Source organism: Bufo gargarizans, chromosome 1, assembly GCF_014858855.1.
Source record: "Bufo gargarizans isolate SCDJY-AF-19 chromosome 1, ASM1485885v1, whole genome shotgun sequence".
Taxonomy (NCBI): Eukaryota; Metazoa; Chordata; class Amphibia; order Anura; family Bufonidae; genus Bufo; species Bufo gargarizans.
Window position 1 is genome coordinate 615,607,399 of NC_058080.1, and position 11,239 is coordinate 615,618,637.

General features: G+C 45.4%; 1 protein-coding gene across 1 annotated transcript in view; it reads left to right on the forward strand.

Moving 5' to 3' along the window:
- The window catches only part of FEM1C (fem-1 homolog C), a 31,452-nt gene extending 21,173 nt beyond the window's left edge, over positions 1–10,279 (forward strand). Inside the window, exons 4-5 of the mRNA XM_044275916.1 lie at positions 7,195–8,529; positions 8,631–10,279. Of these exons, the coding sequence (XP_044131851.1) occupies positions 7,195–8,504 (1,310 nt within the window). The 3' untranslated portion in view covers positions 8,505–8,529; positions 8,631–10,279. The remainder of the gene's footprint in view (positions 1–7,194; positions 8,530–8,630) is intronic.
- The last annotated feature ends 960 nt before the right edge of the window (positions 10,280–11,239 follow it).

Sequence of the window (11,239 nt, forward strand, 5' to 3'; positions counted from 1 at the left end):
ACATGCCCTTACTGTGGATGCATATTTTGCATCCTATGGCTTTGGTTGGGCCTGTACTGCACCTCTGTGCCCCTGGTTATTTTTTCATCAGATTCCATGAGAATCCACAAGATCACAGTTTAGATCACTTAGGCCCCATATAAAACCCCTGAAAATGGGGGTACCCTGTCCCGATGGAGCAGGAGGCCAAGCATGTGCCATACCCCTCCATTTATTCTCTATGGGACTGGTGGAAACGGCAGAGCACTGCACTTTCTCCGGCAGTCCCATAGAGAATGAATGGAGCAGCAGGGCAATTGTTGGTCTGCCTTTCTATATAGACTACGGGACCCCCATTCTCAGGATCTGTGGGGAGCAGACCCCAGCCATCAGTTGGTTATCCCCTATCCTATGGGTAGGGTATAACTATGATACTTTAAAGTAAATGTGTCATCAGAAAATGACACAGTGGACATTGAACACTCACCTATTGAATATATCATAAACTATATGGATAAACAGTGGAATTGTCAAAAGAAGACTTGGGTGACTAGAGAAAACACAATCGTGATCTTGAGCTGTTTATATAAAATACCTTCATTTTATCATCCATATCTGTACCAACTCTACTGGGAAATGAATATATATATATATATATATGTCCCCTCATGTGTCCTAATCTGCGCACATAACTGGCTTTGTGTGTAACAAGCTCTCTCCTCTTGATAAAATGGCCAGCCTCTGTACTCACTCTCACTATGAATGCACGGCAGCGAGCTGGCCGGCCGTCGCATGACTGATGTCACTTAGCTCCTCCCACTTAATTCAGGAAGCAGGAGCGTGACTAAGTGACGTCAGTCATGTGACGGCCGGCCAGCTCGCTGCCGCGCATTCATAGTGAAAGTGAGTACAGAGGCACAAAATTCCCATATCGTGCAGCCCTAAAATATTATATATATATATATATATATATATATTGTCCTAATCCTATACAAGCGTGCTTTATATGTATCTAATATCTGTATTGAGTCAATAATATTTCCTCATTTCATTTTATATTCTTTTACTTTTATTCTTATTTTATTTTTACTTATTTTTTTTACTAATTAATATGTAGAAGAAAGTAATGGTTGCATAATAAACGTTTATATAAAAGATTACATTTGTTCTGAGTGATTCACAAGTGAGGAGTGCCTGTCCTGAATATAAATATAATTCTACCTATTGCTATTGACGGGGTGAATCCATTCGACAGAGCACCATTTTCCATATCCGTAATTACAAGTGGGTGAGCCGCTATAATCAATTTATTTGAAGTAATCAGAAAATGACCTATTGTTTAAATCACGTTTAACATATTTTCAAAGAATTTTTGATATTTTTAATTTTCCATGTCAATATCTATATTTAAAGGGACACTGACAGGCCCAATTAGCATATTGAGTTATATATATCACAGTACAGGTCATATAAAGTGTATTAGAATCATGTAAGTATCCCCCCTGCCCACCTTATAAATACGGAAATATAAAGTTTTATAACCTGCTTGTCCGGTCTCCAATCTGCCCAAGGGGCGGCGTTTCATCTGAAAATGCGCCCAGCCAGCCGCTCCCAACTGCCGTTCTGAAGCCCCGCCCAGCTCATCAATATTCACGATCCTGCGCATGGGCAATCGAATCCTCCTGGCATCGTTCGTGTGTAATCTTCTGCACCTGCGCCCCGCCGTGGTTAGATCGCGCCTGCGTACACACCCTGCCTGCGTCCCCGAGCCTCTGCCTCATGCGCATGCGCCAGACACTGTTCATAGCAGCAGCGCTTCAGGCGCATGCGGCAGAGGCTCGGGGACGCAGGCAGGGTGTGTACGCAGGCGCGATCTAACCACGGCGGGGCGCAGGCGCAGAAGATTACACACGAACGATGCCAGGAGGATTCGATTGCCCATGCGCAGGATCGTGACCTGGAGAGTTGTAGCCGCTGCCCAGCGAAGTGAATATTGATGAGCTGGGCGGGGCTTCAGAACGGCAGTTGGGAGCGGCTGGCTGGGCGCATTTTCAGATGAAACGCCGCCCCTTGGGCAGATTGGAGACCGGACAAGCAGGTAATAAAACTTTATATTTCCGTATTTATAAGGTGGGCAGGGGGGATACTTACATGATTCTAATACACTTTATATGACCTGTACTGTGATATATATAACTCAATATGCTAATTGGGCCTGTCGGTGTCCCTTTAAGCAATGAAACCATAAAATCCTACAGTTTTCCCACTGACCACTAAGCCAAATAATTTGCGCCACTTCTTGATCCGATCACTTTACTGCAGTTATCTGCCTATCTGTACACAGAGGTGATACCATTACAGGCAGGATTAGAATGACAGATGAGACAGGATCCACCATTCACAATAGTTGATCGTACAATGACCTCTGAGGTCCCCTCCTGACCACTGTCTACGGCCCATGTGGCTGCCGTAAAGCTTTATTTTTTATTTTTAATGCTGTTAAGAACAGCTCGGGCAAGATGGCCGCCCCCCATAATAATGTTCAGGAAATAAAAAAAAGAATTAGAAAAAACTATGTGTATTGCGATCTGATTTTAACTGGCAGATAAAATTTTGGGTGGCCAATTTCCTTTAAGGACAGCTCAGGCAAGATGGCTGCCCTTACAACCATGTTCAGGAAACAGAATAAGGCTACTTTCACACTAGCGTTCTGCTGTCCGCTCGTGAGCTCCGTTTGAAGGAGCTCACGAGTGGAGCAGAACGCTTCCGTCCAGCCCTGATGCAGTCTGAATGGATGCAGATCCGCTCAGACTGCATCAGTCTGGCGGCGTTCAGCCTCCGCTCCGCTCGCCTCCGCACGGCCAGGCGGACAGCTGAACGCTGCTTGCAGCGTTCAGCTGTCTGCCTGGCCGTGCGGAGGCGAGTGGATCCGTCCAGACTTACAATGTAAGTCAATGGGAACGGATCCGCTTGAAGATGACACCATATGGCTCAATCTTCAAGCGGATCCGTCCCCCATTGACTTTACATTGAAAGTCTGAACGGATCCGCTCGGGCTACTTTCGCAGACGGATTGAACGGAGCCTCCGTCTGCATTAATATGATCGGATCCGTTCAGAACGGATCCGATCAAACGCAAGTGTGAAAGTAGCCTAACCCTGGGTTCAGACCTGAGCGTTCTGAAACGAGCGCTCTGTATGCGCGATTGTACGGGCGTTTACAATCGCGCATACAGAGACAGGCGTGCACACATTGTCGCGCGTTCCCGAATATCTATGTGCGGGAACGCTCGACAAACGCCCAAAAAAAAGCTCAAGCACTTGTTTGAGCGTCGGGCGTTTTACAGCGCGATCGTACGCGCTGTAAAACGCCAAGGTGAGAACCATTCCCATAGGGAATCATTGGTTCTTGCCTGTTGTGCGTCTTACAGCGCGTAGGAACGCGCTGTAAAACGCTCAGGTCTGAACCCAGGGTCAATCTGCAATTGGTAAAGGGAAAAACAAATTGATAAAAAAAAAAGATATGTATTTCTATCTGGTTTTAACTGTTGGAAACCATTTTTGGGGACGCGTTCCCGTGAGTCGCTGACCGTACAGTCCTGACTGCATTAAGCGTCCTATTCCCTCTGCACAGTTAATTAGGATTCTCCTGCTTAGTTCTCATTTATTTTCAGCATTACAGCGTGAAACATGGAGGCGCAAGGTTAACAAAGAAATCAGCAGAAATGTTAAAATTAGTATCTGCCTAATTATATGATCTTTAGTTGTTTGTGCAGAGATTTTAACTCTTTGTATTCCACTTATCTGATATAAAACTCATTAGTACAGATCTTGGAGCTTTATAAACCTATATGTGGACGTTTTGCTTTCAATAAAATATTGAAAGGCTAGTGATAAATGTCTAATACAATAGACTTCTGAAATGGGCAGTCAGGATTTGCTTGTCCTAACTGTTGAGACTAACCGCCACAGATTCCCACACCAATAGAGATTTTATCATTTTATTTTTTTAAACAAATAAGCATATAGTCAAGATAATGTCTATAAAAGCACTATATCATATAGGCACTGCCCCAGATAGGGTCCACCCCAGGTCTCTAATGGGAATGTCTTGGAAGTAGGGTTGGGCGATATCAAAAATATTCACGATAACATTTTTTATCACGATAATATATATTGCGATAAATACCCGTTTAAAAGAAAAAAACACAAGGAGACGTTATGCTGTATGGGGGCAGCCACACGGAGACGTTATGCTGTATGGGGGCAGCCACACGGAGACGTTATGCTGTATGGGGGCAGCCACAAGGAGACGTTATGCTGTATTGGGGCAGCCACAAGGAGACGTTATGCTGTATGGGGGCAGCCACACGGAGACGTTATGCTGTATGGGGGCAGCCACACGGAGACGTTATGCTGTATGGGGGCAGCCACACGGAGACGTTATGCTGTATTGGGGCAGCCACAAGGAGACGTTATGCTGTATGGGGGCAGCCACACGGAGACGTTATGCTGTATGGGGGCAGCCACAAGGAGACGTTATAATAGTCTTGTGGCTACAGGCCACCATACATACAATTAGGGCTGCAACGATTAATCGATGTAATCGATTATATTCGATAACTGGATTCGTTGTCGACGAATCCAGTTATCGAATAATCGCCGATTCGTTGCTATTCGGGCGGGCGGGCGGGCGCTGCATCCCGCTCCTGTAACAGCCAGGCAGAGCGGACGGCGGCGTAACGTCACTCACGTGACACGCCTGCTCCGCCTCCTTCATTCATGAAGTGGGCGGAGCAGGCGCGTCACGTGATTGAGTGACGTTACGCCGCCGTCCGCTCTGCCTGGCTGTTACAGGAGCGGGAGCGTCATTGTAAAAAGGTAAAATAAAGATGCAAGCATCGGGGCCGGGGCTGTTAGGGGGAAGGGGGAGGGGGGATCTGTCTATGGCACTGCTATGGGAAGGGGGGTCTGTGTATAGCACTGCTATGGGGAGGGGGGAGGATCTGTCTATGGCACTGCTATGGGGAGGAGGGGGGGTCTGTGTATGGCACTGCTATGGGAAGGGGGGTCTGTGCACTGTTATGAGGAAAGGGATCTGTGCACTGTTATGCCCATAACAGTACACATATCCCCCTCTCCATAACTACGCCGTCCACAGATCCCCCTCTCCATAACTACGCCGTCCACAGATCCCCCTCTCCATAACTACGCCGTCCACAGATCCCCCTCTCCATAACTACGCCGTCCACAGATCCCCCTCTCCATAACTACGCCGTCCACAGATCCCCCTCTCCATAACTACGCCGTCCACAGATCCCCCTCTCCATAACTACGCCGTCCACAGATCCCCCTCTCCATAACTACGCCGTCCACAGATCCCCCTCTCCATAACTACGCCGTCCACAGATCCCCCTCTCCATAACTACGCCGTCCACAGATCCCCCTCTCCATAACTACGCCGTCCACAGATCCCCCTCTCCATAACTACGCCGTCCACAGATCCCCCTCTCCATAACTACGCCGTCCACAGATCCCCCTCTCCATAACTACGCCGTCCACAGATCCCCCTCTCCATAACTACGCCGTCCACAGATCCCCCTCTCCATAACTACGCCGTCCACAGATCCCCCTCTCCATAACTACGCCGTCCACAGATCCCCCTCTCCATAACTACGCCGTCCACAGATCCCCCTCTCCATAACTACGCCGTCCACAGATCCCCCTCTCCATAACTACGCCGTCCACAGATCCCCCTCTCCATAACTACGCCGTCCACAGATCCCCCTCTCCATAACTACGCCGTCCACAGATCCCCCTCTCCATAACTACGCCGTCCACAGATCCCCCTCTCCATAACTACGCCGTCCACAGATCCCCCTCTCCATAACTACGCCGTCCACAGATCCCCCTCTCCATAACTACGCCGTCCACAGATCCCCCTCTCCATAACTACGCCGTCCACAGATCCCCCTCTCCATAACTACGCCGTCCACAGATCCCCCTCTCCATAACTACGCCGTCCACAGATCCCCCTCTCCATAACTACGCCGTCCACAGATCCCCCATAATGGTGTCGTCCACAGATCCCCCATAATGGTGTCGTCCACAGATCCCCCATAATGGTGTCGTCCACAATTTGTTTTAATATGGCCTTTGAACATAATTTTTCAAGTAAGATCATATAAACCTCTCTGTTTTGTAATTTTGTCGTTTTTCCCGATTAATCGATTAATCGTAGAAATTAATCGGCAACTAATCGATTATTCAAATAATCGTTAGCTGCAGCCCTACATACAATAATGCTTTACAATATACTTTTCCCGCGGCTGCTTCGCTTGTGTGCTCTGATTCTGACATCAGATTTCGATGGGCGGAGATTTGAATATGGGAGCAAGGAGGAGGGAAGAGCCGGGGCGGCCCGCTGTGGGAAGTAATACGTTTGTAATTTTGTCATTCGAGCACACACTAGCGAGGCAGCTGCAGGAAAAGTCTCCAGAGACACCAGTACTCACACAGAGTTCTCCACATAGAACCGGCACGGGTGGGTGGAGTCTGGAGACTTGAATAAGGGAGGCGGAGCATGAAGGAGCCAGGAGTGAGAGAAAGTAATGTGTTTGTATTTAGCGCTATGCAAGGTGCAGGGACGGGCGGATGCAGATTTAGAAGCGGTCAGCACACATGACCGCTTCCATGACATCACAAAATACCGCGGTAATTAGGAAACGGCGATATTGCCATATCACAGTTTTTTTAATACCGTGGTGTATCGTGAACTCCGGTATACCGCTCAACCCTACTTGGAAGTGCCTCAAAGTTGTCGCTGGCACTAGGAAGCCACTGAATTAATTTTTAAGGTCCACATCCTATCCGCATCCATTCACTTCAATGGTGCCGCAAAAATGCAGACAGCACACCGTAGGTTCGGTTGTCCGCATCTGTATGTCTGTCTGTTTCGCAGTGTTGCCAAAAAGACAGAACATGTCCTATTCTTGTCCGTTTTACAGACCAGAACAGGCATTTTAGCAATGGATCTGCAAAAAACAAAAGAACAATGCAACAAAGGATGTCATCCGTATTTTTTGCGGCCTGCAAAATGCATCCAATCGTGTGAATGCACCCTTAGTCTGTAATTGTCTGCAGTGTTTTTACTTTCTCTTCTGTTTTTTCCATGCCGTATGACTTTTCATTTTAACTCTGGTATTTCTCTTTTCAGGAAATACCGCCTTGCATGATTGTGCTGAATCAGGAAGCTTGGAAATAATGAAAATGCTTCTGAAATACGGAGCTCGGATGGAAAAAGATGGGTATGGAATGACGCCACTGCTTTCCGCCAGCGTGACCGGCCACACAAATATTGTTGATTTTCTTACCCTACACCCACAGACCAGTAAAACTGAGCGCATCAATGCTCTTGAGCTCCTTGGAGCTACATTTGTTGACAAAAAGCGGGACCTTCTTGGTGCCTTAAAGTATTGGAAGAGAGCTATGGATATGAGGTACAGTGATAGGACTAATGTCATCAGTAAGCCTGTGCCGCAGGCACTAATAATGGCTTATGACTATGCTAAGGAGGTTAATACTGCTGAAGAATTGGACAACCTTATTGCTGACCCTGATGAGATGAGGATGCAAGCGCTTTTGATAAGGGAGCGAATCTTGGGTCCATCACATCCAGATACCTCCTATTATATCCGGTACCGAGGTGCAGTTTATGCAGACTCTGGGAATTTCAAGCGTTGCATTAATTTATGGAAGTATGCCTTGGAGATGCAGCAGAACAACTTGGATCCTTTAAGTCCCATGACCGCTAGTAGTTTGCTATCTTTTGCTGAGCTGTTTTCCTTCATGCTTCAGGACAGAGCCAAAGGCTTGTTTGACACTACAGTAACTTTTGACGACCTTATGGGTGTTCTGTGCAAAAGCGTTTTAGAGATAGACAGAGCAGTCAGACCTGTAACCACGCCGCCTGACCAAATCCAGTTAAACAAGGCCCTTTCTATTATTTTGCACTTGATCTGTTTGCTGGAGAAGGTACCCTGCAGCGCAGAGCAAGAGCACTTGAAAAAACAGAATATCTATAGGTTCCTTAAGCTGCATCCCAAAGGAAAAAACAGCTTTAGCCCTCTGCACCTGGCTGTAGACAAAAACACCACTTGTGTTGGCCGCTACCCTGTTTGCAAATTTCCCTCTCTTCAGGTGACCGCCATTTTGTTGGAATGTGGCGCCGACGTTAACGTCAGAGACTCCGAAGAGAACAGCCCCCTACACATCGCAGCACTCAACAATCATCCGGATATCATGAATCTGCTTGTAAAGTCCGGGGCACACTTTGACTCTACGAACGTGCACAACCAAACTGCCTGTGACTTGCTGGACGAGAAGGAAATGGCCAAGAACTTGATCCAGCCCATCAATCATACCACCCTGCAGTGTCTGGCGGCACGCGTGATTGTCAAACACAATCTACAATACAGAAAGCAAATCCCTGAGAAGCTGGAATGCTTTGTGCTGCTTCATAGATGACGCTTCTGTGGGACTTCTGGGAGTACAACTGGAGGGGGGGGGGGGGGGGGTGCTCGGACTGTTGGTTTCTTACAAAAGTACAGTTAATGGGGAAACATCAGTTATGCATCGGCTGGTAATGTCTGAATGTGTCTAATCTCGTTCCATCAGCGGTGAAAGGATTGGTTGACCTGTATGAAAATTTGATAAATGAAATATTTTTTATTTTTTTTTGTCCTCCACAATTTGAAACTTCAGCACCTTGACCTGTAAAATCTGCCAGATTCTGTTACCATTTGGTTTCTTTTCTGTGGCTTTTTTTCATCCTTTGGCCATGCTGATTTAGTGGATTTTTTCATTTTATTTTTTTTCCTTTTATACATGTCTAAGGTGTGTGCTTTTTCTTTTTTCTGCTCTTGTAATCGCCAGACCTTTCACTTCCAGTGCGTGGATGGGTATCTCTCTTTCTATGGACCATTTGCTAAGTTGTAAAAGCTTTATGAACATGTTAATGTTTGCAATTACCATAAGTGCTTTATCTCCTCTATGCACTGGCTTAGACATGACTGTTGTGTGTATTGGCATACTTCTATGCAGCATTTTGCCAGCCCAATTAAAACCCGATTCGCAGTTGGTTGAAATTTCTACTCTGCACTAAGCAGCATGGCTATTTTTATTGGATTTCTTGCTATATTTCTGACGGCAAAAACATCTTTCAATATTGCTTTTTCTTTATCTGATGTGACTGGCGATCTCTATAGGTTGAGAATATTCTGCCTTGTTAAGTCCTTAGAATTAAATTTAACACTTAACATGCTTGTGCAGAAGGCCTGGTATTCCTTTATTGCTTTCACCTAGTATTTTGCTTTTAAAGGGACATTATCGTACCAGTTTTTTTAGGCTCCTCGCTCTAGGCGTGATCCTGTATAAAATAGGCTGAAATGACCATATTATTTTTGTCCGCGGTCTCGCTGACGATTTACGAAAGCGGTGATTTTAAGCTAGTGACGAAATAGAGAAGGATAGCTAGTAAGACTGATGAGAAAAAGCTAGTTCAACCACCATGTGTTTAAAAATTACCAATGGATTGCATTTTTAAGGACATGATGGGTACTTTTTTTGGGCGGTGGGAGTCCCTTTAAATTAAATGTGCAGGAAATGCAGAGATGGTTGCCCATGTGGCATGCTGCATAATACATAGGGAGAGTGTTCAGAAAAGGGTAGGAAGTCAGTTTGCCAGGGCTTGAGATATATCTAATTAGCATTAATATCCTTTCTGTTTTCAAGTAAGCCTTTCCCGCACGCCTTGGCATGGCTTTTTCATGGGCTTCAGGCCTTTTTTGAAGAAGTTTTCATAACTTTAGATTTGCAGTCCATAAAGTTGTTGGTTTGTCACATTCACCCGTTATACCCTCCTATTTTTTCCCCCTATATTAAGAAGGGCTTGATGTGGTCATAAGGAGTGTAGAGCGCACAAACAAGATTCAGGTGATTAACAGCACTTTATTGTTCCGGAATAACCTTTATATTGGCCCTGCAAATGTCTTACAATAAAAACTATTCAATGAACATGTGGATTGCTTGAAAAAAATACTGAACTGACTTTGGATTGTTTTTTTTGTTTTTTTTTTTGTTTTTTTTTTATACATACTCATGTAAGATTCATTCAATTTAGTAAAGAGAATGTGCACCTTTTAGTACATATTTCTACCTAATGCTGTGACAGGAAGGGCAAGAAAATAATAGCTAGAGAGTTTAGAGTTTGTCTGATTTCGGTAAATGGCATCTATTATGTAGTAAGTGTTTATACAAGGCATTACTAATGTACTGTGATGGTCCATATTGCTTGCTTTTCTGGCTGGATTCAATTTTACATCACATTATACACTGCTCGGGGCCAGAGGTTATGACCACCCTGGAATCCAGCAGCGGTGGGCCGGCCTCTCTGGTGGCTGAGACCACAAGAGTGCGCTTTAGTATGAAAGCACGGCCACCGCTGCTAGATTGTGTAGGGTGGTCGTAACCAATGGAAACTAGCAGTGTATAATATGATGGAAACATGTAGCCAGCCAGCAAAGGAAGCAATATGGACAATCGCAATATATTAGTAAGTGCCTTGTATTAACACTTACTACATAATAGATGCCATTTACTGAAGTGAGACACTTTTCTAATATATACTCACTCACACACACACAGTCAGGTCCATAAATATTGAGACATCAACATAATTGTAACATTTTGGCTCTATACACCACCACAATGTATTTGGAAAGAAACAAACAAGATGTGCTTTACCTGTGGACTGGCAGCCTTAATTTGAGGGTATTTACATCCAAATCGGGTGAACGGTGTAGGAATTATAACAGTTTGCATATGTGCCTCCCACTTGTTAAGAGACCAAAAGTAATGGGACAATTGGCTTCTCAGCTGTTCCATGGCCAGGTGTGTGTTATTCCCTCTTTATCCCAATTGCAACGAGCAGATAAAAAGTCCAGAGTTAATTTCAAGCGTGCTATTTGCATTTGGAACCATTTGCTGTCAACTCTCAAGATGAGATCCAAAGAGCTGTCACGATCAGTGAAACAAGCCATCATTAGGCCGAAAAAAAAAAATAAAACATCAGAGAGATAGCAAAAAAGAAGGCACGCATCACTGAGCTCGGCAACACCAAAAAACCCGGAAGACCACGAAAAACAACTGTGGTGGATGACTGAATAATTATTTCCCTGATGAAGAAAACACCCTTCACAACA